Below are 27,090 nucleotides of genomic sequence, written 5' to 3' on the forward strand. Positions count from 1 at the left end.
TTTCTGAGAACTACCAGTAACAAACCATAAGTGGCAGCATCAGTGAGGAAAATGTAAGTTTAAAGAGTTTTAAGAGGCATGTTGACAGACACATTCACAGACCAAGAGTCAGCCTTGTTAGATTAGTTAAATTTATGACAGAGCTTCAGTACAAAACATTAAACAAACATCATGACAATATATATGTGATCCTCATTGTCTATGTTATTCAGAAGATTATCTAAATGTCATTAAAGAATATCCCTTTCTCACCTTATTCCCTTAAATGCTCTATTACATTACCGACAAGCATTGACGGCTATATGAGGTAATGCACTGCGACTGAATGCGTGTAACACAAAGTCGTACAAGAGCTTTCACTAAGACTGTTGAATATGGATCACAAAAAGAAAAGAAAAAAAAAACAGCAGGTAAAAGTGATAGTGGTCCCCTGAGCTGTGCAGTGTTATGACTGTGCTCAGTGCAGGGTGATGCACACATGCGGTGTGTATTCAAGTTCATGGGTGTGTGTATATGTGTGTGTGTGTGTGTGTGTGTGAAGCTCATTCCTGCTCACAGTCTGATGCACACAGCGCTCTGACTTGACTGAACCTTACGAGCAAAAGCAGCGTGATGTCTGACTGGACAGTCTGCCCTAAAAGTTTGTTTCCTTTCCTTTTTTATTCTTTTCAGATAAGCAACGACAACAAACATTAACAGTGTGTAATGCATCATATTGATAAAATGGAACAATAAAGCCAGGTCTTTATTTCTGACTGAGATATTTTGATTTAAAGACTTTTTTTGTTCTGTATGATTTACATGAATAATTGTCTTGTGCCGACTGATTATACCTCAAAACTCCAAAGTGAAGTTTTGACAGCGACAAATATCAGAGCATGTGTGATACAAGTTTGACACTACAGCAAATCTGTAGAACATTTCAATAATACCTGCTTTACTTTGCCAATTTCCAAACTCACCAAGACCTGGAAATAACCTCATTCACCTTATTCTGAAAGAGGTGTGCTGCTTTGTTCCAAGATTTAACAGTAAACTTTGAAACTATATAAAATGACTTGCTTCGCTTAATGCAAAGCAATATGCTACACAAGATGCCAGACTGATATCGTCTAATGTTAGCTCCACTCCAAGTTACAATCAGTTTGATTTTTACACATTAACCTCGAGGTTAACTGATGTGAAGTTCTATATTTTTATCATTTATATGTTTATTTTCTATAAAAATATAAGTCACAAGCGTAAGTAGAAAAATAAAAATTAGAAGACGTTCTGGACAGTCTTTGTCATGTCTTCATAAAATATACAAGTAAGAGTGGAGATCAGTGGTCGTCTTTGTCCCTTGTTCAAGTGTAAAAGCTTCCCTGTTGGTGAAAAGATGGATGTCTGTACAGTGTGTGTGTGTGTGTGTGTGTGTGTGTGTGTGTGTGTATGTCGGTGCTGGCAGTGGTTGATCAGTGTTGGTCGAGGCACCTCTTCTCCAGAGCAGAGCTCAGCCTCTCTTTGCTACTGCTGCAGGACTTGAGAGCCTCACCGTTCCTGCAGATTCACACAGAAACATACAACAGATAAGACTTTTGTAATAGGCATCCTTCTAAAAAAAAAAAAAAACACAGGCCACAATTTCATTAACTTTAAAAAAAAAGGGACAACACATTTTGTCACTAAGTTTGAATGAAAAACAAAACCCCAAAACAATCACATTGACTGTAAGCCAGATACTTGTGTAGATAAAAGAAAGAATTGTCCTACTTGGACAGGAAGGTGTGAAGCAGCGAGGCGTGGTGCTGGGGGAAGTAATCCTGCTGGACGGCGTGTTCCAAACACAACAGCTGACCTGGGATCAGCGATGCCTTTTTCGTCTTCCCCTCTCCCTGAAACACAGAACAGAAAAGTAAAAAACTAAATCAAGTGCCACAGATTGAACTCATACTGTGAGACAGATAAATGTAAAACTGTGCAACATTGTGACAAATGTAAAAATTCTGCAGGGATTTTAAGCCACATGAAAAGAAAATGTGAATGAATGAATCAGCTGTTTTTTTCTCTTACTTCTTACAAGATAAGATGACAAACTGAACAAAAAAAAATGCAGTTCATAAGGTTTGACAGCAGGGGGACTCCAAAGGCACACACACACCAGCATGGAAAATCCACAAACACTATTTTACAGAAACTGACTTCATGATTTGTGATCAAGCTTGCACAAAATAGCAAAAAACAAACAAAAAAAAACTGGAACCACATAATTTCTGTAGAATCATATAGTGACAGTTCAGTCTATAAAACCTTTCAGATACACATCAGATTCAGCAACTAGAACTCAAGCACAGAGTTTATCTGAGGAAACAAACTCAATCTCTAAAATTAAGGAGAGTTTTCAGCTGCAGATTCAGCACCTTGGAGAGGGAACAGCATGTCAGTCTAATACAGATGAAGAGTGTGTTTCTGAGGTGTTTTTTAAAAAAAAGCTCTTTGTGCCACTAGCATGGCAGTCAGGCCACCAATTTGGTCCAGACTGAAACATCTCAAATGCTGCAGTCAATGTAGTTGTTTCAGCCACTTGGATCTGTGAAGGATGTGTGTGGGGGAAGCTGTAGCAGCACTGTACCTTAAGGAGCCCCATCCTGACCAGCAGCGTGGAGAGGAAGCAGTATGACGGGAGGGCTGAACCACAGAGGAGCTTCTTCAGCAACGCGTCTGTGTTACACAGTAATACAAGTCATTGAAATGATGCAGTATGGGTAACTCTCATACAAATGACATCACTGTAGAAAGATGAGATCCATCAACTTAAAACAAATATTTGAACCACTAAGAGAACATTTCATACAACACTCCTCTGCGGCCAAATCTGTAAAATTACAGTTGTGTTGTTATTGTACAGCTATTTAAAGAAAGGTGTCCCCTTCAGATACTGTACACCTGTATTATATTATTAAAATGACTGTAAAAATTAGAGCTTGGTCAATATAAGAAAAAGAAGGGAAAGTGAGACAGCAGTGTTTTATTCACCTGTAGTTTCCAGAACGGCTACCTTTGTCTCTGGTTCCTCGCTGTACAAAGAAGCGATATTCAGAAGCACATCAGCGGCTTTGTGCGGGTCAGATGCATCCACCTGGTGACAGAGGAGAAGAGTCTCAGCATATCTATTCACTGCAAACTCTGTTTGTACACCCGAACCAGCAGTTTAAACACCACAACAAACACAGACAACCTGCTGGGACGCTTTATTTTCACTTTTTTTTCTTTTGAATTCCCACCTGTTGCTGCAGATCTGTCCTCATCTCTCCCAGCTGAAGAAGCTTCTCAACAGACGGGCAGCTGAGGAAAGACATGACCTCTGCCTGAGGAACCACACAAAGCCAAAATGATTGAAACGCAAACATTTGAGGGTGATGTCAGTATGATGCTCAGTTCACGGTTTACCAACATGAAAGTTTAATATCTTTCTGATGTAAATGATTTTGTTAAACAGTTCATTTACAAGCTGTCAATTTATGCACGATATTGCTTGTTAATAAACAAAATAGACCCAAAATCAAATGTCTGTCGCTCTGTGTCTGGTTGTTTGGTAAATACATGTAATGCAACATGTATTTTATGTGGTCTTACTGGGCTCTGAGGTTTAACAGGACTGTCTTCTTTTCTTGTCATGCCATTTTCCTTCACATATTCACCGTCCTCTTCGTTATCTTCATTACAGTTGTCACTCGCATCATCATCATCATCGTTTTCTTCGTCATCTTCATCGTCTTCGTCATCAGGTTCTCCTTCGTCATCACTAAAGTGAGGTCAAAGGAACCAAATTTTACCACTCAGTAGATGTTATTTTTTGTGTTAAATGAGCTGCTTCAGGAAAGATGTATTTGTTTACTTGATGTTACACAAACACACAGGTGTGTTACCTGAGTGACGCCAGCATGTCTCCTTTGTCCAAGTTCTCCATAGCTGCCCTCAAAGCCTCACAGCCCTCCTCTCCCAGACTATTACCTGTCAGAGTCACAGACAAGAGTCATTCTCAACCTTTACTCATTATTAAAAACTTCAAACAATATGGTTTTACACTAATCATACACTTGGGTTACTATACAGTATTTCAAATTTAACAGCTTTTCCAATATTTTCTTCATATTTCACACTTTTCCAAGAACATTCCATAACTTCTCATGACAATGGGAACCCTGCATGTAACTGCCTCTTCTCCAGTGATATTGAGAAAGTCAGTGTGTGTACCGTTCAGATCCACTTTCTCCATGTGTGGTTTGTCCATGACAGCCCGAGCCACCACTAGCGCCGCCGCCTCAGTGATCTCACCGAATGACAGATTGAGCTCCTGAAGACGAGATACATGACAGAGTTGACGGAGCAGACACACACTGACACAGACGCCTGAACTTTGATGATTTGATGACTGACCTTCAGGATGGGCAATCCTTCTCTCAGGACTGCGGCGAGGGCGATAGCTCCCTCACAGCGGACCAGACAGTCGCCGAAGTTGATCACCTGGACGTTCCTCAGGTGCCTCAGAGCCTGCGTGGCCAGGACAGGAGTGAAAAAATGGTTTGGCTCAAGCACACTGGCTATATTTACCTTGTTTGTAGGTGTTTTCTGAGAACAAACAGGCCTCACCTGTGCCATGGCCAGCGTTCCCCTCTTTGTGAAGGTGTTGTCATTGAAGTTGAGGACACGGAGCTCTGGGTTGTGTCGCATGGCTGAGGCTAACGCCATCACACCTGCGTAGTTAATTCCATTCTGGGGCATGTGGACCTCCTCCAGGCTGCCCATCAGCTTACATGAGAAAACAGAGCAGCGTTTAAGGTTAAAGAAACTGTTGTTAATAACTTGCTTCTATCAAGGCTGTTATGATTCTTACAAATGTGATTTTAAAACATGTGAACGAATTAAAATGGCCATAATACTATGTACCTATGATGCAGGTATTAGTCACACTATATCAGTGCACATAAAAACTGAATGGAGACACAGATGACGACTATTTCCTCAATTAATCAGTTATATAAAAAGTGAAAAATGGTGAAGAAAGAAACAAAAACAAAACACAAACAGTCCAAAATGAAAAGACATTCAATTCATGAATATATAAAATAGAGAAAATCAGCAATCACATTTCAGGGTCTGGAACTAGGGATTTGTGGCATGTTTTTCTTGTTTGCTTTGCTTGAGAAATGACTAACAATTAAATCAAAATAGTTTTGTTTATTTTCAGAAAATCGTTTCAGCTGTATTTGAAATGTTGCCTTGATTATCAGATGATGTAACAGTCAGCGTTTCATATGTTTTAATTTTTATGAAATTGTTAATGACATGGAAAATGTTTGTGTTATGTGTCACTCAGCTGATAACAATTGTACTCACTGCAATGACAGTGTTAACAAATATTAATAATGTAAAGCTGTAACGTCATCAGTTTTTGGCTGTCTAGTTGTAGTCCATGCATTGTGTGTTTTTACCTGGAAGGCTTTCGCCAGGGCGCTGGCTCCTTCATTCTCCAGGCGGTTCCTCCCTGCGATAAACACTCTCAGTTTGAGTGGAGCTCCGAGGGCCGACGACTGTCTGTGGCACTCGATCAGAGCTTCAGCCAGGATCTACACAAACCATACAACACCGTCACTGTCATGCAAACATGTATGATACCTTTCCTCTGTGAAACATGTTTGCAGCGGCTTACTCTTTATTTTTTTGTTTGTTGTGAACTGTCTAGCAGATTTCAGTACTTTTATCCCCAAACAGAGTAACGGTGATGAGTCAAAACACATGAAGGCATTCAGCATGGCTGCCTGAGAGCTTACCTTTCCTCCTCCGATCCCCATGCCACAATTGTTAAGCCTCAGCTCTCTCAGGGTGTGGCAGGACGGGCTCTTCAGCAGCTGCTCGATTCCCTTCACACCATCTGGCCCGAAGGCGTTATCACTCAGGTCCAGCTCGGTCAGCCTGGCCCCTGCACTCATTAATCCATTGCCCAAGGACCTCTGATGAAAGCACAAAAAGAGGACGCGGAAATTTTTTTTTTTTTTTTAAAAAAGCAGGAGACTATACATGCATCCATAAAAAACCTTTATTAAACCAGTGGGTGAAATTCTCACCAGGGCTGTTGGGATTTCAGAACGTAGCCTCCCGGTGAAAATGTCACTCCAATAGCATCTCTGAAAGACACAAAGAGTTGTTAACAGAATGTAAACAGTAAGGCAGTATGAGGAGTGTTGTGTCTATCAATACTATGAGGCTGCATATTGAACAATAATGTCAACTTGTATGAAAGTACTGACAGTTGGCATGAATGATTAGTCAAATTCTAAGTTTTAGTAACAAAAAATTGTCTAATTATTTACATTTTTTATGCATTAATTTTTTTGTTTTTAAATATTGATGCATGTGAAAAGTTTGGACAGCATACATCAGGGTATTGAAAGTACTTAGCATGAAAGCATTTATTATCACTGGGATCAAAAGATTCTGAATGATATCCAGCTCTAGTGAGAAAGTGGTGCACTGTGCATTTTAAGAGTGATCAAATACACACTGACACTGATTTTGTTGCCATCAAGCAGTTACATGAACAGATTTTAGCTGTTCAGCTGTATAATAAATCAGCCTACTCCTGACACAAAATGTTTATTATGTTGATATTGTTCTCCTTACATTGATTCAAAGTTCTCAAAGTCCCCTTCACTTAAATTTTTTATATGCATCTTAAACCATGTCTGTAGGGGATCTTTAACAATTAAGAGCATCAGTGCTGATGACAACTTCTCTGGTTTTAGGCTACTTGATAGATTAAAGCTGAAATTTGTGGTATGGCCCATGCTTACTTTTCAGGGACCTGAAACCATTAAGTGAGGAGTACCTGGAGCAGGTCTTTGCTCTCTAGAGCCTTGGCGATGGCTCGGGCTGCCTCCACTCCCACAGTGTTCCCCTCCAGGCGCAAAGCTCTCAGACTGTGGTACTGCTCGATCTCACGGACGAGCTCTTCCACTGTAAGAGCAGAGAGAGAGAGCAGGTTATCAGATCTGAAGAGGAAACACTTACAGGGACCACTCATGTGAAATCGACAGTGCACTGAAATCCATCTCTGCTGTTGCCAAGCATCTGACCTGACTCAGCATTGTCCAGCTTCAGTCCCAGGCCTTTGTAGCTCAACTCTCCATCCCCGACATGGGTCTTGGAAAGAGCATCAGCCAGCTGAGCAATGTCATCTGAAGCCATAACGACTCTATAGAGACATCCAGAAGTCAGATATTAGGGAGCAGAATCACATTCTTCAGCATACAAACCAGTAGAAGTGGCATTTAAATTAGCAGTTAATACCCAAAACTGACAAATGATGTTCTATGACACACTTTAAGCCGATAATTTACTTTATCAATACAAAAACCAATAACAATGACGTTAGCTATTAGCTTTACAGGTGCTAGTTGGTATTAACATACAGTAACAGTTAGCTCAATTAAAACTAGTGTGACTGTATCAAAGTTAATTATCGTGTTTCCCAGCCTCCGACTCAGTCATAAAGTTGTCATTAGGACGACAGATAACTGTGAACAAGCATTGTGCCTCACCACAAAGAGTAATTTCCACGGAAATGAAGTGATAGCTTTGACACACACGCCGCTGCTTTTGCGCCGGTTGCTAAACCACGTGACGTCATACTGCCTGGTTTCTTCTTCATTGGTTCCGCTCACCTCATTTAGAATTCATCTGCAGGTGTGCTAGCGCCGCCTGCTGGTTTCTCCGTCAACGCTCTTTATTGTATGCTATATATATATATATATAATCTTTTTTTGTTTGTTCTGTTCTGTTTTTAATTCAGGCTACCTAACAAACCTTTCCATTCTTTACAATCCCCATGAACTAGCCTACTTAGCGTCATTATGTAAAGCTAGGGGCATCGATGCTTTGCTAAACGTGTCATTAAAATAAAATACATGGTTTGAAAGTTTACATTCGCCTAAATTTGCGCCGACGTTACGCCAAAGCGGGAAAAATGCAACGCGCTGGACAGGTAACACGTTTCTAGTAGAAGGGAGTTTTTAGAAAACACCAGGAAGGTATTTGGTGCAAGTTGTTGTCCTCACTCTGCATGACTGTCACTGAAGTGCCAGTAAAGTTGTTCGAGGAACTTTGACTGCTTTTGCAAGGTTAGGGTCGCTATTTAAAGAAGCATTTGCCTGTGTGTTTGGTTTCCCTACTGTAAAGATGTTGTGGCAGGTGTTTAGGAGGTTCATCTGGACGCCCACCTGTAAGGATGGAGACAGAGAGGAGCCACTCCTGCAGGTGAGCAGAGAAGATGACCTAAAGAAGACTGAAACACAGCTCAAACCTCCTGCAGCCAGAGACACACCCGCACCTGAGAAAGGCTTGATTACTAACTGGCCAAAGCAGGTGACTATCCCATACCTTTGGGGGCCCTAAAAGCTCTATATTTTCTCTGTGTTAATTGGTTTCCAATTATTGAAATGATTGTAAATTTGTTTGAGAACATTCATCACTTAAGCACAATATCAACTGGAATGATAAAGGCCATAATATAGTCTTGCATTATTACCTGTCATGTTTTATTGTCTTGTTGAGGGGCCCAGTTTCAGAATTAACATGGTGTATATTCCAAAACACATCGTGCAATCTCACATTCACAACAGCGGTAAATTGTTGTTTCTAATGTCAATAATGAATACAAATTAGGTGAAAATTTCAGTTATTGATTTCAATAGCTTTGATATAGCCTCTGAATGGATAAGTGCTGGTCCAGTGTAACAGGACACAGTGTGCCGCACATGTGTTTAATGTTGTTTTTAGTCTCTGAATAAATCCAATACAGATATATTTAATTATAAAGTAAGAACTTTTGCTGATTACCAAGATTGTGAAGGGTAAACCACATAATTACAAACAGGCTACAAATAATTTTTGCCCAGGGGCCCCCAAGCAGGTTAACCATGGAAAGAGGAACACCTGTGGGGCCTCTCAAAACCTTGGTTTTCAGGTAACTTTAACAGCTGTGATGTAATTAAGCCAAATGTTATGAAGCCCACCGCTTATACTTACTGGCCTGGTAGTCAGTATTTGTAACAACTCACCTAAATCCAAGTGGTACAGTGTGATACGGCATGTCATTTAGGACAGAACAGGGTGAAACTCAAAGGGATGAATGCCAGTCTGCTAAATGAAATTGTAGCATTACAACATTGTGACCAGTGATGGAAAGTAATTAAGTGCATTTACTCACGTACTTTACTTATGTACAATTTAGAGTACAGCTTGGACCTAGACATGAAGTCATTTTATACTGTGGTATTATAAGATAAGATAAGACTATGATCCCAGAGGGGAATTTCACATGTTACAGCAATACAGGGAACAAGCTAATAGATAAGAACTAGGAGGAATAAACACACCAAAATAAAAGTCAAGCAACTGGAATTTAACCTATATACATTATTATCATTATACACATTACAAGTGTGTGAAGTGTGCTGTAATATTTAATAGGCTGCTGTACTTTTTCCATAACTGAAAAATAAAAAGTCATGCAAATGGAATTCAATCTATGTACATTATCAACATTATACACATTACAATACTTAGGCTAAATGACCAAGAGAAGGATTTAATCCTTTTTCCACAACTACAGAATAAAGCTAAATTAGCACATGCAACATGTCAAGTGAAACACAGCTCAGCCGAATCAATGCATAGCGCAGTTTTTGCAGGTTTTGCTGTCCTCTGGTGGTCGAGCTTCTCCTGGATACTTGTTGCGATACTGCACTGTTCAAAACAGCCAGCATCGTGCTCCGTCCACACGTCAATGACAGCAACACTACATTTACAAATATGCGCCTGGATATTGATTGATACTTGGCTGGCTTGTTTTTTCCTATCAATATCGCCATCGCGCTGTGAAGCTGTGTCTGACCTGAGAAAGCGTAATAACTGAACTGTGGGTGAGTTGCTCTGCTAACTGGGGGCTTCACTAGTGAATTAAATAGTGAACCAGCTAACTTATCTAGTAGCTAGTTAATACTGTATGTGTGTGTGTGTGTGTGTGTGCAGTGTCTGTCAGCTCAACAGCCATTCTTTGTGAACTGTAAACTCTACATGTTCATAAGATAATCTAACTTTATTCATTTCTATGTAGTGAAGCTAAATTTCAGTGATTAGCCTTTAGCCTGAGTAAGAAGTAGTAGGTTAGCGTTAGCTGGCTAATCCTGACCACCGGTAAGTAAAATCAGGTAGTGTTAACTAACGTTACACTAAGGTCAGTGACCGTTAGCAGCTTATCGGATGCAAATTGTTTATTTTAGTTACATGCATTGTAGTGGATGTAACGTTTAGTTGTAACGTTAATTGTCGATCTTTTTCAGCCTGCTTAGCATATGCTACCGTTAGCTATCATTTCCCCAACATTGTTGTGGCTAACGTTTTGAACTTGTGTGAACCGTTCAGATGTCCCCTCTCTAAAAACCCCCCAAAGATTATGCGTCAAATATGTCTCTAGTGTCCAGCGTCACTTTCAGATTAACATAATGCTAACGTAGCTGAGGCTAACTAGCAGCCAGCCTCACCGTTAGCTGACCCCGCTGTTTTGTTTAAGCAAGTCCGATGATTGCTCAGCGTGTTTCAATGGCAGGCCTTGGCTTGTCACTGCAAACAGTTAGCAGTGTTTGCAAACATTTTTAATAACTACGAGCTATAATCTTATCCATAAGGATACTAACGATACAGGTGTGTATTGTTACCGTAGCTGTCAAAGTTGTTAATGCTGTTTGTGCAATAAGTTTGAGTTTTAAGCTGCTGCGAGTAGAACTGCAACATCAGTCCATTTATCGATTAGTTGCTAATTATTAAATTAATCGCCAACTACTATGATAATAAGTTAATCGTTTTGAGTGTTTTTTTAAAGAAAAAAGTCAAAGTTCTCTGATTTAAGCTTCTCAAATCTGAATATGCTCTGGTTTCTTTAGTCTTCTATGATAGTAAACTGAAACTGGAGCGAACATTTGAAGATGTCACCTTGTGCTTTGGGAAACAATGATCAACATTTTTCACAATTTTTTGACAATGCAAAAGCCAAACAACTAATCGATTAATTGAGAAAATAATCAACAGATTAATTGATAATGAAAACAATGGTCAGTTGCAGCCCTAGTTGCGAGTCTCAACCTTGTCTTCACCCTCAGGCAATGGATCCTGAACGACAGAAGCGAAGAGAAGAGATTCAGAAAGCAATGAGTTTTATCCAGTAAGTAAATTAATAATATTTCATTTTTAATGTCTCCTTTATGCCTATCACTGCGACTAAAGCGCACACTTCTACTACATGGACAACACTGACAGCCTCCCTATTTTCTCACCATAGGTCCTCATTACCTTTCCCAGAGCCAGAGAGTTATGAGGTTTGAAACGACCCTTTTCTACTTTTTTTTTTGTTTACAATTGTGGATTTAATATAGTGCACCTACTATATACACATGTGCTTCAGTGCAGCCATCCTCACACACATACACATCCTCACGTTATTTCTTAGACCTTGACATTGTCATTTATCTTGTCCTCAATCTTTTTCTAATTCCTGTCTTCTCCTCTTGGCCTTTCTCATCCTCTCATATTTCCTCCCTGTTTTTTTGGGGTTTTTTTTACATTGCCCTTTACCTCCCTCTCTCAACCCTCTCATCATTCAATCTTTTATCTCTCTTTGCCCTCTCTCTGCACGCTCCCTTCAGGCGTTTCTGACTCAGTTGGTGTGTCACTTGCTGGATGAGGGCAATTCTTGCTACCGAGATGGGGACTGGCGTCAGGCCACCCAGCAGTATGGGGAGGGTATCAGTGTCGCCCGCTACGCCCAGGCTGAGGCCCTCGTCATCCCCCAAGAGCTGCTGGAGAGCCTGTATGTCAACAGGGCGGCTGCCTACTACCAGACGGTGAGTGAGAAGGGGTTGTGTCACTTGCAGATGTTTATGTGGACACGTAGAAAACACAGTAGGGAGTGGATGTCTGTTCCACTTTTAAAAGGACAAAAACTGTTTGTTTGGTCAAAAACTGTTTTTAAAATGATGTCAGTCGACACATGTGGTGACTTAGTAATTATTACTCTACTTTTGCATGCCACCACTCGTAGGATCTTGTTCCATTTAATTTATAAATGACACTCAACCTTTGATTCCTAATTTTCACATTCTGTCTGTCTTTTTCCTAACTCTATTTTTTCCTGTCTCAGAGGGAGTATGAGCGCGGTGTTCAGGACTGTGACAGTGCACTGTGCGTGTCAGAAGGTAGTCGCAGGGCTTTGTACCGCAAAGCGCTCTGTCTGAGGGAGCTGGGACGACTCAGAGAGGCTTACGAGTGTGGAACCAAATGTCTCCTCACAGCACCACACGTATGTCATCAACACTTAAAATATTGATGCCAAAGACATTTTGTCAGATAAAAAAAGAATGTAAAACATCGCCATTAAAATTAAATTTTTAGTGCAAGCAGAAATCGGATAAATAAGATATTCAGTTCCAGTTTCAGTAGAAGTAGTGGTAAACGGCACCCCTTGTTTTCTTTTTTGTTCTTCCAGGACAGGCAGGTGAGCGACCTGGCCCAGGATCTGGCCAATAAACTGGGCCTCAAGGGCCGTAAAGCTTACGTCAGCCCTCAGACAGAGTCCACGGCGACAGAAGGGGACAGTCATGGGGAGACTTCCCCACCTACAGGAGAGGTGGGTGCTGCTGTCACATTGTAGAGAAAGTGGGTGTTCAGACTGAAAACTGCCGTACATTTAAAAAAAAAAAAAGAGAGAAAATGCAAAGGGTCGTGTAAAAGAGGAGAGAGAGGTGGGAGTGTGTTGCTTAAAGGGCTGAAGTCGGCCTGAATACAACCTTACATATTATTGATGTGCTAACTGAATTAGAATCTGCTATTTTCTTTGTCTTTTCTTTAGCTGTCCTCCAATGGGCTGGAATCTCTACGTGACATTGGACCAGGTACGGCAAACTGGCAAACCATAAACACATCCGCTCCCATCCGGTTCCCACATTCATCCCCTCATCTCCGTTTCTGTTTTCCTCCTCCTCCTCAGCGGACCTTTCCAGCGCACAGTGCATCCCTGCGCCTTTGGCCACGCCCATCCCCGTCAGCGACGACCCCGCGACCTCAGTGGTGACCCCATGCACCGACCTGTCGGAGAGCCCCAGCAGCCAGGCCCTGCCTCCTATGCCGTACTCTGTCCCTGTGTCGGAACACATGGACGAATGCAGCAGCAGCGTCATCAAGGACGAGCTGGACAGCCTGCTGGAATGCATCCCCAAGAAAGTCAGTGAGGTGACTGAGGGGCAGAATCAACCAATCATGCACCATTGTAGGGCCATGGCTGTATATTTTCTGTTTAGCATGTGTTAGATGGAAGGCAGAGTTAGGGTTCTGGTGGGATTTGATTGTCAGCCAGCACGGTTATATTTGCGTTTTTTAGTCGGGGTGAGTGAAGTAATCCTCGTCTCTCTTGTCTCCTGGTCCAGAGTCCAGTCCAGGGTGCTATCCCCACCAACCTTCCCAACACAGCAGTGGGTCTGCGGCCTCCTTACTCCCCCAGCCTTCCCGCCCCGTCACCCCAGCTTCCCCCTGCCTTCTTCAGCTCCACCATCAGTGACATGCCTCCTCTGGAGCCTTACTCGCCGCTGGTCCAGCGGGACCAGGGCTCCACCCAGGCGCAGGACGCACTGGGAGGATTCTCCACTGGGGCCACGGATGGAGAAGGGAAGGCGGGAGTCATCGCTGGCGGGCTGGACTCCTTGTCTGAGTACACTCTCCCTGGTGAGCTAAAGACAAGAAACATTGTGTTTTATCTCATTCAAGGATAACAATCTTTGATATTTTTTTTTTTTTAGTGTTGCAGTGCAGTAACTTGTCATAGCACGTTGGTTGCACCAGATGAGAGAGAGATAATTTTGCACATTTTAAACTTCAACAACCAGAAATCCTGTAAAGTGTTAGTAGATACACATGGATTCATATATGTATTTAAGGTTGTCTAGTGCAACTTTTAACAGTAATTTTCTGTAGCTCAGGAGTATGTGAAGACACTATGCCTTTCAGCTATATGAATCTTACTGTTGTTTACTCAGAAAATATGGTGTTACATGAATTTGAGCGAGTTTTTATCTTGATAAGAGTGTCAGCTAAAGCTTAAAAGAAACGACATGCAGTAATACAGCAGTAACAAGAGCAGTATTAGTTTCAGCGTCTTAGCCTTCTCTTGCGTAGCTGCCAGAGCACAGCTCTTAGGGAGTTGGCTTTAACCTGAGACGTGCATCAGCAGCAGCAGCAGGCAGTGTGAGTCAGCACCCTTCAAATACGGTGTCTGACATCAGTGTCCTTGTGTCTGTGGTCTTCAGGGGGACGAGTGTGTCACAGCTTCATCCCTGGAATGCGCAACCACAGTGCCGCACATGCAGTGAGTAACAAACACACATTACTTACATTCTTTGCGTCATCTCTTTTTTTTTTTTTTTTTTTTTCAGATTTTAAATTGTGCTGTTAATGGTACTGTTCCATTATTTAACAGCCTTTTCTGACTATGCAGCTAAGTTGCCCTTTATGTTTTATATCACATCTCCTCCTCATCTTCTTCTGCAGAATGGTCCAGCAGGAACCAACCTGTCTCTGCTCTCCAGGAATCCTCTAGCAGCCACGCATGAGTTTCGGCAGGCCTGTCACGCCTGTTACAGCCGAATAGGTTGGTTCAAGTGGCCGACATCTGAGTGTCTTTCTCTTACAAGCCTTTCCCTTTTTTTTTTTTTTTTTCTCCAAATGTTCACAGTAGGATGTTGCAGCATTGCCCTCTCTTTTAGCTCACCAACTGTTTGTTATGTGTGAAATAGTCAAGCATTGTTTTTAAGGAGTGTTAAGTCATTAAAGACATACCGCCTCAAACACTAACAGCTAGGACAGAATGCATCTCATCTCACAAAAATCCTAAAGATTTGTAGTTATTGCTCTTTTTTTTGGTGTAATTTCACCCACTTCTTTCTCCTCTTGCTCACAGGGCCGCGAGTGATGGACTACAAATATCAGCCAGAGGCAGCTCATCGATGCAAGAGGGATGTCCTGCTCTGTCGCCTCAAAAACATAGATGACCCCACCTGGAAGAGGATCCGGCCCCGGCCCGCACGGAACAACTTCCTGGGGGCATTTGTACTCTGTAAAGGTACGTTTACATTCTGAATTAAAAGCTTGACTGTATATTCTAGATGGGGAAAATCAAGTTCGAAAACAGCAGCGTGTTCATATTTTCCTTTAACATTCTCATTCTCTCCCCTCTCCATGTCCCACAGAGGTGCAGGAGCGTCAGGAGTGTCAGTACGGGGAGAACTGTACGTTTGCTTACTGCCAGGAGGAGATTGACGTGTGGACCCAGGAGAGGAAGGGCGCGCTGAGCCGAGAGCTGCTGTTCGATCCGCTGGGCAGCACAGAGAGACGGGCGCTTAGCGTCACCAGACTGCTGCAGCTCCACATGGGCATGTTCATGTTCCTCTGTGAGGTGAGATCACAGCCTGTGAAGCAATCCTGTTCTTTTTTTTTTTTTTTTTTTTGCTCTCTCCGGATTTACTTTTCTGGAGCGCTGGAACAAGACCGTGACTTATCAGTGTCTTTTTTCCTCTTTCTACAGGAATGTTTTGACAGTAAGCCTCGCATCATCAGCAAACGCAGCAAAGAAAACTTAGCAGTCTGTTCAAACCTCACAGCTCGACACCCGTTCGACGATAACAAGTGAGTGTATTTTTTTAAATCTTGCTCAAATACAACGCCCTCAAACTTTGTTACGCTAAGCTTATCAAAAGCGTGATAAAGACACTCATAATTTCATCTAGTCTTATTGTCCGTCTGCAGAATTTGACAGTTAAAAACGTATCATTATGTACCTCTGCTCACTCCAGGTGCCTGGTGCACGTGGTGAGGTCAGCCAATGTGCGCTACAGTAAGGTGCGTCCCCTGCACCCCCTCTGCCAGTTTGACGTGTGCCGCCACGAGGTTCGCTACGGCTGCCAGCGCGAGGACAGCTGCTCCTTCGCACACTCCGTCATAGAGCTGAAATGCTGGGTCCTGCAGCAGGACACCGGTGGGTAGAACACACACACGTTACATCTTTAGTTGATTTAAAAATGTCTCCATCTGTCAGTCGTACGAATAAACCTTTATCTGGGATCCAGGTTGGGAAGATTATATTCTGCTCTTAACTGAGGCTTCACATGTGATCAAATGTAATCCAGTACAGTGTTGCTTTCTGTGATGGATAATAGAATTCTGGCATACAAACATTTAGAATATATGTGGTATTTTTAAGATGTTGATGTGCAAAAGGTGCTTTTGGGATTAAGATCATAATCAATACTTGTCAAATAACTGATCATTTGAGGTATTTTCCCTAATGTTTCCTTCAGGAATCACTCATGAAGAGATGGTGCAGGAGTCCAAGAGACACTGGCAGAGGCTGGAGCAGAACGCACAAAAGCAGCAGAAGGTGAGGCAGGAGAGTTGGATATTTCACACTTTTTCCCCCCACTGATTAACCGTGGCCACTTCCCCCACCTGAACTGCAGTTGACCCCTGACTCCGTTAGCCTGTGAAGGACAGCACCATACCTCCTCAGCCAGTTTTTCTCACCTCGCATCAAAGAAGTTCACTTGTAGAGCATAAAGAGAAGCAGAGAGAGCTTCTAGCAATGATGAGGACATGATCCTTCATGGCCTTCCCACCTGCAAACACAGCCATATGTGTTTATTATGATGTATATTGAAGCCACAAGGTCCTCTGGGGATTGAACTGTGAATGTTTTAAGTAGCAAAATGTGCAAAGCAAATTAGATTTGCATAATCAATGTTAACCGTCTCTATTCTCTTTTTTTTTTTTTTCAGCCCATCCATATCTCCCATCCGAGCAGCAGCGTACCTGCAGGAGGAGTAGGGGGAATGGGTGGCGGGGGCGGAGGAGGAGGGGGAGATGGTATCGGCGGGGGAGGGGTCAGCCCGGTGGGAGGGCTCGGGGTGGGAGGGTTAGGAGCAGGGGTGGGAAGGGGACGCCCCCTCAACCTGAAAATGAAGTTTGTGTGCGGCCAGTGCTGGAGAGAAGGGCAGGTCAACGAGCCCGACAAGAACCTCAAGTACTGCACCGCCAAAGCACGACACAGGTGAGGCGGGACTCGCACACGCACGGCCGTTTGCGTTTTTTTCCCATGAGTCAAAGCGATTTATGGCTGACTGTCCACGTTGCAGTTTACATGTCACTGACTTTGATTTGTGTGTCGAGGACGTGTAAATCATTTTAACTCTGGGTTGGTGTAGTAGCGACAGAGTTGTGTGCCAAACTACAAAATAAAACTCGATTGTTGTTCAGTTATCGCTGCTGTTTGTTTCCTTCGTTTGAATTCATGTTGGCTCTCCGCTTCCTCAGCTGGACGAAGGAGCGTCGAGTCTTGTTGGTGAAATCATTTGAGAAAAAGAAGTGGGTTGTCGTTCGGCCTCTGCCTTTCTCCCGCACCTATCCACAGCAATATGACGTGAGTTCCTCCCCCCTTTTTTTTTTTTCCTGCAGTCCTCAGACACATTTTTCTCTCCCCTCTTTCTGCCCCTCGGCCAATTGTTCTGCCCCTCGACCTCTCTCTCACATGTCGAATCCAACCTCTCTCACATGCTGAATACATCTGACTGTTTTCGCCCTGAGGGACAGGTGTTGTAGTAAACGTCCTAAGTCCTGCAGTTCTGTCTTCTTCTGTGGTTATATGTGTGTCTATGACCGTGTTGTCACGTTGCTTTCAATCCCCAAGAGATTTTTTTTTTGAAGGTTGGTCATTTAAAATAAGTATTAATTAACACAGTACTCCAGTAACTGTAGGATTACCTCATTCTAGTCATAATTTTAAGGCAAATTTTCATCTAACTCTCACTGGTAACCATAGCAGTTGAGACAGTAGTTCTCCATTGACATAAACAACAACAAAATGACATTTTCACAAAAGAAAGGTGTAAGTTAGTTCATTAGAGCAGAAACATTATCAGTATCACTCTTGAACTCTTCACTCTTAACGCCTGTGTGTCTCTCAGATGTGTGTGCATGTGATGAAGCAGAAGAAGTGCCACTATATTGGAAACTGCTCATTCGCCCACAGTCTGGAGGAGAGAGACGTGTGGACGTACATGAAGAACAACAGCCGTAAGCTCCTGTCTGCAAACATACAAAGCGCTGCGTTTTTTTTTTTTTTCAGATCATTTAGAGATTCAAAGTATGAATGACGCTCAGAGTTGTGTATAAAGTGCCAGTGTGATTTATGATCTATTTGATCACTATGTCGCCGAGCTTTTGTTATTTGACAAGTACAAACTGAGAGACGGTTTCTGTTTATATGTTAAATTTATATTTAGTTATATTTATATGTTTATCAGGAGACGTTTTATTAAATTGAATAGTACCTGCTTTACCAAGTCATGCATTCCTAAACCTTTGTTAATTGTAATAAATTGCACTCCGTTAAAATTTTGTAGATTCACGTACTGGATTTGAAAATAATATATCAAAATACTAATAGTACTTAACACATAGATCTATATATTGGTTGGCTTTTTTGTAGTTTTAAAATAGTCATTTATGATTTCTAATCTATTAATTTAGAAAAGAAAATGTGAAAAATTACACATTTGCTATGGTTTGTTTTATTTATCCAGGCCTGTTTTTCCGTTTTTAATCATATCTTCTGATCTGTTTGCTCACCATTACAATCTAGACAAAAGCCCGATACTCACATTGATGTTTAGGGCGAAGTGCCAACTCCACTCCACTCACACTGATTGTCTGATTGTTGTCGTTCAAGATAACACACCCGCATTCAAGGTCACTCAGCTTTTTTTTTTTTTTTTTTTCCTTCCTTACCTCGCTCCTCTGCAGTGAGAGACATGCAACAGATGTACGAACTGTGGCTGCAGCTCACCAATCAGAGTAGACGCACAGACAGCTCCGTCGTGACCCCGCCCCCGGAGGACAAGCAGGTCACCATAACAGCAGATTACACAGAGAGCATGGTGAGTGAGATCAAACCTGCCCGCTCCTTTCAGCGGTATCAGAATATGTCGCATTTGTCTTCTCCAGAGACGCCTCAGGCAATTATGAGGAAGAAACGGATTAATACGTGTTTTTTCAATCATACTACTATGTGAAGGTGTTGTATTCAACTGAGTAAAGATTTTAACTGTGTCGATTGTTCCAGGGAGGCCGGCGGTTGTCAGACGGGGACGACCTCTGAGTGTTGCTGCGTTGACTAGAGGCAGCGGATCGGTGCTGAGCTGCAGACAGAGAGACAGGCCTGCCACACCAGCTACAACTCAACAGTCTGTCATCTTGCCAGTCTGACCTCCTCTAGCATCTAGCCAGCAGCGTGAGAGCAGATGACGAACAGTCGACCCACTCCCCCCTCACCCCCACCCTCCCTCCCCTCCATAATCACACACAGGCATACAAACACATTAACACAGCATATAATACACAGATAATAGGCACAGATTAACACGAAGAGAAAAGCTTTGTTAGTGAAAATACCGGACTTGGCTTCAGCATTTTGTTTTATATCATCACGCAGTTACACACAGCATCTTTAGGTTCCCCTCCAGCAGATCACACTGCAGGAATTCCACATACAACTAGTTTTGCTCTGACTAAAATAATCAATTAGCGTTCCCTAGTGCTATTGAGACTGAGCATCTGTGTCCACCAGGTACCTCCTTTTCTTTTTCTTTTTTCTTTTTTTTTTTTTTTTTTTGTTTTTGAAATCCTTGCAGCACTGAAATGATTCTCGGATGGGCGCGCTGGTCGCGGTTCTTAAATTTTGCTCGGCATTAATTCAAAGCTCGCTCGAAGCAACGGCGCTCTCACGCTTAAAGTTGATATTTCAACTTTCAGAGTGCCAAAAAAAATGCCAAGCTCTCAGTGCTGCTGGTGGCAATTGAGGCTGAAGGAACTATAAATTATGGTTCACAGAGGCTCTTGGTGGACGCTCCTCATTAAGCTACAAAATAACCAAATCCTAATCTCCCTCCTGTTGTGGAAATACAGCGAGAGGGTCAAAATAATTTTCTGGAGATAATTTTTTTTTTTTCTTCAATGGGAGTTGTGCTTCCTTGTTATATTGTCTGCCATATTGGTAGAACGCTATGAATGTAACGCCTGCATGGGCCTTTAAAACGAGGAAATCGGTCATTTAAGAACAATGCTGTGGTTGTGGAATGTATGTAATTATACTTACATGCCCAGAACCAAACTTGTGTAACATTACGGTTTTACCCCGCCCCCCCCCACCACCACCACCTTTATTGGTAGAAAAAAAAAAAAAAGCCCTCGATAGCTGGTGCTGTAATCATACCAACCGTTCCTGTATGGGACGAGCACAGACACGTACACACTCTCACATGTTAACCTTGTAGTCGCTGTCAGCCGGTGTCCCGGTGAATCAAAGCAGGCTTCAGCGTCGGCTCCTCTCAGGTTCACTAAAAGAGGAGTCAATCGACAATTTGGCAACAAAAAAATCGCAACTAAACGTTTGTGGCTAAAGTTCAGAAAGCTACTAGCTTGAAGCAGTTGCCAAAGTGACAAAGGGGCTATTCACCATCACATACTTTACACTGAGCTGGTAAGCAGCTGACAGAAATGTGAAGCTGGTGTAGGAGGGCTACAAAGAAGTAACTGCAGCACACATATTGAGTCCTGGCTAGAGCTGCTCTCAGCAATAGATCAGATCAGACCGCAGATGCCCATTAAGAAATGATGACCTCACTTGGACTGAAGCACAGTGAAAATACTGCAGAAGACTTAAGTTGTGTAAAAAAAAAAAAAAAAAAAGGAAGGAGCTTTGTAATAATTTAAAAAAGATGCTCACATGAATGATAATTTAAAGACTGAAAAGCTTAAGGATAAAATGATGAATGAAAAGATTGAAGATGATGAAGAATATATTTTTCTGTAGGTGATGGTTAGAATATTTAAGATTATTTGAAAGTAAGGGCAAGTTGACACGTCTTCAGTCGAACTGGGGGAGGTCATTATTTCACTTAAAACCAATCATGCTCCCACAGCCTTCAAATGGAAACCTGTGTTCCTCATATGCACCCAAATGTCATGTTCCTGATAGCTAACGGTAGGCCCTAAAGAAACATTTTCATAATGGGGAAACCTGCTAGCTTGAGACCGGGAAACAATTCGCACCACATTTTGTGCCTATAAACAACACATCAACATGTGACACGAACACACATGCAAAAACATGCAGAGAGAGAGAGAGAGAGAGAGAGAGAAAGAGAGAGAGAGAGAGAGAGAGGCAGGATATCTGTGGCCATCTTATTCTAGCCTTTAATGTGGACGGAGACACGATGGAGGTATGTCTATATTCAGATACATATACACACATATTATACATATTTACGAATAATGGTATACTACTAATAATAATTGATAACTTAGCGGTTAAGCTTAATAAATACATAACCTGAAAAACCTGTATTGATTACATAGAACTTCTTGTTATTGAGGTATTGCTATATGACATGTATCGCTGAACTAGATGACTATAGTGATTTTTATTTTTTTCTTAATGATTCTTTTGTAATTTTTCCTTCTGTGTGGGTTGTTCCAGGCAGGGTTAGCATGAAGGGGTTGCAGCAGAGCTCGATCTGAGTTTCACGCCCAACGTGTCGAAACGGAACACAGAAGGCGCCAAAAATCGAGCGAGAATAAGGGAAATTTTTACCGCTCAGCAAGGTGTAGATCAAAATTTCGAAAGAAGCTGCACTTTATATTTAAAATATCAGTCGATGTTTGCGTCCCATCGGCTTAGTGCATAAAATCTATAACGTTACACTCAACCAGCGCTAAAGGAATGTTATGGTCAGTAGGAGCAAAAACGTTTAAAAAAATGTTCAGAAGTTACATTTTTCAACCTTCAGATGAGGTCTTAAAACCACAGGATAGTCTACACGTGTCTTGTGATGTTCCAGCTTTGTCTGCAGTCCCTTCATTTCGTCCATGTTTGCGACACCAAAGGCTGCCGTGTTTTTTAATCATCCAGCTCCTGACACGCAGATCTCAGGTCAGTTTCGCTGGACGCTCAGCAGCGGTTTTGGGATTATTGGTTAACGAGCCCTCGTCTGGAACAGCCCAGGTATTAGCTTCTTCGAGGGATCGTATTACTACTACTCCTAGTATTATGATGAATATGATGACGATAATGATTGCTATCTATTGACTATTTCTATTTCTCTTCTATATGCTATGGATATATGTATGTTAATTGCAATGTATAACTCTCTCTTTATATATGTATCCATGTATGAATATAATAATTAACAGTAAATATGCGTCTGTGTATGCAGCAGTGCACAGCTCTGTCTGGGAGGCAGTGAGCAGGAAACTTGTGATATTAACTGTAAGGCTCCTGAGGTCTTAATCCTACAGGTGGTGAAGCCAGTTATCAGCCACCAGCAGCTGTAGGTTGTGGATAGTACAACATAATTTACACAGTATGGTAGACCTGCTATATATTCATGCTAATGAGCTCTGTTTGTAAGCATTAGGATAGTTGGGTGCTGGCCAAAGGGGGGGAAAAAAAAGAGAGTTGATTAAATTTATATATACTGTTAACTGTTTCCCCTTCACAGTGTCACAGTGATATTACCAACAGAGCTGGCTGCTCACTGCCTGAGCTGTGCTTTTTTTTCTTTAAATTAATCCATCAGGCAAAGACAGATCTGGAAACAAAAGCATACATAGAGGCCTATATACTCCCGTATAGCGCCTTATTCGATATACTACACCTATAAGATGATACATACCCCTATTGTATAATCCTGCTTACTATATACAGTATATGATACCTGATACCTATTATAATACTTAGACACCCTTATAAGGTAATTTAGATAAGAGATGGTGGAGCTGTTTTTTCTGTGGCTGTGGAAGAAGTTTGCTGTGTTCAGTAATGTGTTGCCATCTTGTTTTTCAGGGTGTTGGGTTGGAAAGGACAAGTTGTTAGGAGAGTGATACCACACCCAAATGCTCTTTATCCACTGAAATAATGTCGGTTCAGGATAATTTACATTAAAGGCAGCTGAGATGGGAAATGAACATCAGCCGCCACCAGCCAAACATTTGTAAATCTTAATTTTGGCAGGAAAAGCTGTAGTAGGTAAATCATCATCAATTTAATTTACAAAAAAATATACAATTTGGCTTCATGAATTTGTGAATATGGCTGGTACTAGCCACTATGACGAGTGGATTATAAAAATAGTCTATCCGTGTTTGAAATCCTGCAGAGCATTTGAGGGGAGGCTCCTCTTCCGTTGTTGGAGAACGGCCAGTGTTAATGATGTAACTGACATGCACAGAAAAAAACAACAACAACAAAAAAAAACTGGATACCTGTGCTGCATGTACTGTGTGTGTGTTGTTAAAGGCGAATCATGACACAAACCTAGAGGGGAGGCAGGTCGCTGCTGCTGTGTCTGTACACTCAACGAACCACAGAGTGTGACTTTTACTAGATTAGCCCGTCTTAAACAAACTGGTGCGCAACATGACGTTATGTGTATATCCTGTAAGCCTGCCTTACTAAACACCACTGACCATTCATTTGGTGAGGAAAACCAGGCCATGAGACCTGAAGGTTGCTGGGCAGCGGACATTGACTCTGATGCCAGAATCACTCTGTTACTACAACATATTCAAACTTGCACATTGATAACACATTGATGCGTTAAAGCGTTAAATTGTTCCCTTTTAGTTTATCTTTATGTCTTCCTGAGCGATTCATAGCATGGTCAGGGCTGTTAAGGAAGCAGGTTTCTTTCACTTTAAGGGTTGTAACATAAAAAAATATAAGTTATTTTAGTTAAAGTAAAGTGTTTTAAGCTTCTCAAGCTTGCTGCAGTATATGATACCTCTGACGTGCAGACGGCCTACTGTGCCATCTTTACATACAGTAATTAAGCTTTGAAGTATGAATAATAATAATAATTCACATTGTGCGTAAGCAGGCAGACATTTTGGCATTAATCACTTGTTTTCTTTTTAATTTCTCGAAGGCAGAGGGTTCATGCTGACTTTAATGAATAGTTTATTTCTGCTTTAGATGTCAAACTTCTGTGCTGGATAAAGCACACACAGCAAAATGTTATTGTGTTCATTCATTTATTCATTCATGAGTTTATGAAGTTATAGCAAACTGTTTCTCCTTGGGTATGATTTTCCTAAATGTCACTTGACTTAAAGGTTGTCTTAGTTCTCTTGACACAAGTGGTTTATGTGTTAAACTAACCAGAGTCTGTGCATCAGTGTTAGTTACTACAAACAAACGTTTTTTCCTGGCTGCATTAAATGAAATATGGAGGTTTTCAGCCGTGAAACAAGTTTCTGCTCAGCAAATATTCATGTGACCTAACCCCCACCTCTCCCTTCTGCCCCCTGATACAGTTTGTGTCATTTGATTCCCTGCACCAACACACACCCACACAGCCACAAAAAATCCTTAATGAATCGGTTTTCATTCAATGAGAAGTTATTGGTTATTTGAATTGTTTTCAATAACTTGGATGAAGAAACCAGGGTTGTAAGAAATGGAAAAAACAAGACTTCTTTTTGTACTGTATTTTTACATTTTGTTGTTTTACGTTTTGTTTTATCTTCTTGACTTTGTTTTTTCTTTTCTCCTCCCTGGTTGGAAGTTCATGATCACACAAGTGGACCAAATCTCTTGAAAGCATTTAATAAACAGACTGTTTAAAAAAAAAAAGAAAAAGCGTTTGTCCATTTTTAGAGGTGATGAAGGACCCTCATGTGTTACTTATTTATGTCATATACATATATAGTCATTAGTTCATTGTTTTCTATTCTAAAACACTCTGTCTTGATCTTGATAGTTTTTTATCTTAAGCTTTTAGAAGAAGTAATTGTACTGTGCATGAGCAGCAAATGCTGCCATGGCTGAGAGAAGAGCACCTCACTGTTGATTGAGGGGTGGTATGCAGAATCCAAGATGGGAGGACGGGGAGGTGGCGTGCAATGACAACATAACTGAATACATAGAGGAAGGCACAGGATACATCAGTAGGTGCATTGATTGCCTAGGATTACTGTGCAGAAGTTCCCAAATTAAAAACCTTGGATTAACAGCAAGGTTCATGATACCCTCCACGCATGCACGGCTCCTCACAAAGGTAGAGATATGGTAAACTGTAAAACAAGCAAATATCAAGTCAGGAAAGCCATCAAAGAGGCAGTACAAGGACCACTTAGGCTCCTCCACTAACCTAAGGACAATGTGGAATTGAGCCATGGACTGAGAGCCATTACAGGCTACAAAGGGGGAGCCAGCTCTGTTGGGGGTGCAACTGTCCCTCTTGCAGATGACTTTAACACCTTTTACTCCCACTTTGAGATCAACACCTCCTCTATGCCAGAAGTGCCAATATGCCTCATCCGAGTAACATCTTTGTACTCCCTCATGGCAGGGTTGTTCAGCTCTGGTGCTACATGGTAAACAAAGTTCTTCCTCCCGTGGGCGTCTTTGATCTGATAGCTTACGTAATTGGCCACTGCAGCATGATGTTGGGTTGCATTTCAGCAAAAGTTGATTCTGGTTTCTGATTCAACTTCTTGAAGGGACAGCAGCTGCTGCTGAACCCCAGACAGTCCCCACCCCCGCAAACACACTCCCCCCATTCAAAGAATGAGAGGACTGCTGTTTTTCCTGTGAATCTGGATCTGGAGTTAAGGTGGCCTAAGGCTTCTTGCCCAGACCGCATTCCCAGTTGAGTCCTCAAAGGTTGTGCAGATGAGCTGGCAGATGTTTTTACAGATATCTTCAACCTCTTCCTGGCCCAGTCTGTGGTCTCCAATGTGGCAGTTTTATCTCTGGCTCTTCCTGTCCATGTGTCAAAGTGTCCTTGAGCAAAACACTGAACCCCAAGGACCTCTACATCCAGTGGAACTTCTCCAAGTGCAGTCCATTTACCATTTACCATCATCGGCCTGATCACCAGGAGTGACGAGTCGGCTTACAGAGAGGACGTAAGAGCACTGACATCATGGTGTCAGAACAACAACCTCCATCTCAAATTCCAAGATCAAGGAGATGGTGTTGGATTTCAGGTAGGTACAGGAAGCGCACGCACCCATCTACATTCAGAGGGTGCCTGTGGAGAGAGTCAGCAGCTTCAGATTCCTCGTGGTCCACATCAGTGTGAACTTGAAGAACTCACACTGAGTCGCTGATGGTCAGTCGTGGTCAGTGGTGATGACCGTGAACCAGCACCTTGTCTTCCTCAGGAGACTGTGGAGGTTTGGCATGGACAGGAGGACACTCTGAAACTTCTACAGATGCACTATTGAGCGTGTCCTCTCTGGCTGCATCATGGCCTGGTATGGGGGCAGCTACTAACAGGACCGCAAAGTCCTGCAGAGAGTCATCAAAGCTGCTCAGCGTATCACCTGTCTCGTCATCATGTCTGAACTACCATCTACGCAGGACCTCTACATCCAGAGGAGCATGAGGAAAGCTGGAAAAATCATCAAGGACCCCAAACACCCCAACTACAGACTGTTTTCACTGCTACCATTAGGAAAACTGTATAGAAGCATCAGAGCTAGATCCAGCACACACACATACAGACTCTCTCTCTTCCTGTCCTACACACAGTCTCTTTCTCACTAGACAACATTTATATTTTTATCATAAGTATTTATCACCCATCACTTATGTGCAATACCACACCTGTGCATCAATGTGCAATATAATGTATATTTATATATATATTTTAATTCGTCTCTCTCTTATCTTCCTCTTCTCTCTCATTTTATTATATACTCTAACTGGAACTAGAGCTTGAGGAAGCCAAATTTCACTGCCTTCAGTGTCTGCTGTGTTGCTGTGCATGTGACAATAAAAACTCTTGAAATCTCTCTTTCTCTCTTGAAGATGTGGCGACTTCCCCAGCAGTTTCCTTGAACAGAGAATGATCCGATTAACTAACCAAACTGATAAGAGTTGTGAGTATAAAT

General features: G+C 42.0%; 2 protein-coding genes and 1 long non-coding RNA gene across 7 annotated transcripts; 2 read left to right on the top strand and 1 right to left on the bottom strand.

The window, feature by feature from the left end:
- Positions 1–108: 108 nt before the first annotated feature.
- On the bottom strand, positions 109–8,347 carry rangap1b (Ran GTPase activating protein 1b). Of its 2 annotated transcripts, none has more exons than XM_044338265.1 (16): positions 8,259–8,347; positions 7,116–7,234; positions 6,869–6,996; positions 6,108–6,167; positions 5,814–5,993; positions 5,475–5,609; positions 4,633–4,791; positions 4,420–4,533; positions 4,237–4,336; positions 3,909–3,993; positions 3,616–3,784; positions 3,264–3,347; positions 3,016–3,118; positions 2,612–2,700; positions 1,753–1,874; positions 109–1,539 (listed from the first exon to the last, which is right to left on the bottom strand). In XM_044338265.1, the coding sequence occupies exons 2-16, from the start codon at positions 7,225–7,227 to the stop codon at positions 1,455–1,457; spliced, it is 1,725 nt and encodes a 574-aa protein (XP_044194200.1). In that variant the 5' UTR covers positions 7,228–7,234; positions 8,259–8,347; the 3' UTR covers positions 109–1,454. The 2 variants fall into 2 exon arrangements, with proteins under 2 accessions (XP_044194200.1, XP_044194199.1); XM_044338264.1 differs by lacking the exon at positions 8,259–8,347 and adding an exon at positions 7,581–7,690.
- On the top strand, positions 7,811–20,398 carry zc3h7bb (zinc finger CCCH-type containing 7Bb). 4 transcript variants are annotated; one of them, XM_044338257.1, is made up of 22 exons: positions 7,811–8,023; positions 8,218–8,403; positions 11,199–11,260; positions 11,378–11,414; positions 11,742–11,939; positions 12,236–12,394; positions 12,581–12,721; positions 12,944–12,986; positions 13,082–13,323; positions 13,518–13,812; positions 14,394–14,452; positions 14,635–14,734; positions 15,044–15,205; positions 15,333–15,538; positions 15,668–15,768; positions 15,936–16,117; positions 16,440–16,519; positions 16,914–17,185; positions 17,449–17,554; positions 18,099–18,207; positions 18,937–19,070; positions 19,256–20,398. In XM_044338257.1, the coding sequence occupies exons 1-22, from the start codon at positions 8,006–8,008 to the stop codon at positions 19,289–19,291; spliced, it is 2,928 nt and encodes a 975-aa protein (XP_044194192.1). In that variant the 5' UTR covers positions 7,811–8,005; the 3' UTR covers positions 19,292–20,398. The 4 variants fall into 4 exon arrangements, with proteins under 4 accessions (XP_044194192.1, XP_044194193.1, XP_044194194.1 ...); XM_044338258.1 differs by lacking the exons at positions 7,811–8,023; positions 8,218–8,403 and adding an exon at positions 9,731–9,962; XM_044338259.1 differs by lacking the exons at positions 7,811–8,023; positions 8,218–8,403 and adding an exon at positions 9,990–10,236.
- Positions 20,399–20,921: 523 nt separating this feature from the next.
- On the top strand, positions 20,922–24,539 carry LOC122971558. Its single transcript, XR_006399512.1, has 2 exons — positions 20,922–21,413; positions 23,036–24,539. It is a non-coding gene; the product is annotated as an uncharacterized LOC122971558 (long non-coding RNA).
- The last annotated feature ends 2,551 nt before the right edge of the window (positions 24,540–27,090 follow it).

This window comes from Thunnus albacares, chromosome 20 (assembly GCF_914725855.1).
Source record: "Thunnus albacares chromosome 20, fThuAlb1.1, whole genome shotgun sequence".
Lineage (NCBI taxonomy): Eukaryota > Metazoa > Chordata > Actinopteri > Scombriformes > Scombridae > Thunnus > Thunnus albacares.

Bases quoted from the DNA above. Each gene is read 5' to 3' on its own strand.
- rangap1b (XM_044338265.1), bottom strand. From the start codon at position 7,227: ATGGCTTCAGATGACATTGCTCAGCTGGCTGATGCTCTTTCCAAGACC. The intron at 4,792-5,474 runs GTAAAAACACAC...TTCTCATGTAAG, and splicing joins CCCTGGCGAAAGCCTTCCAG to CTGATGGGCAGCCTGGAGGA. The intron at 3,994-4,236 runs GTACACACACTG...TGACTCTGACAG, and splicing joins GGAGAAAGTGGATCTGAACG to GTAATAGTCTGGGAGAGGAG.
- zc3h7bb (XM_044338257.1), top strand. The intron at 12,395-12,580 runs GTATGTCATCAA...TTGTTCTTCCAG, and splicing joins GTCTCCTCACAGCACCACAC to GACAGGCAGGTGAGCGACCT. The intron at 13,324-13,517 runs GTGACTGAGGGG...CTCCTGGTCCAG, and splicing joins TCCCCAAGAAAGTCAGTGAG to AGTCCAGTCCAGGGTGCTAT.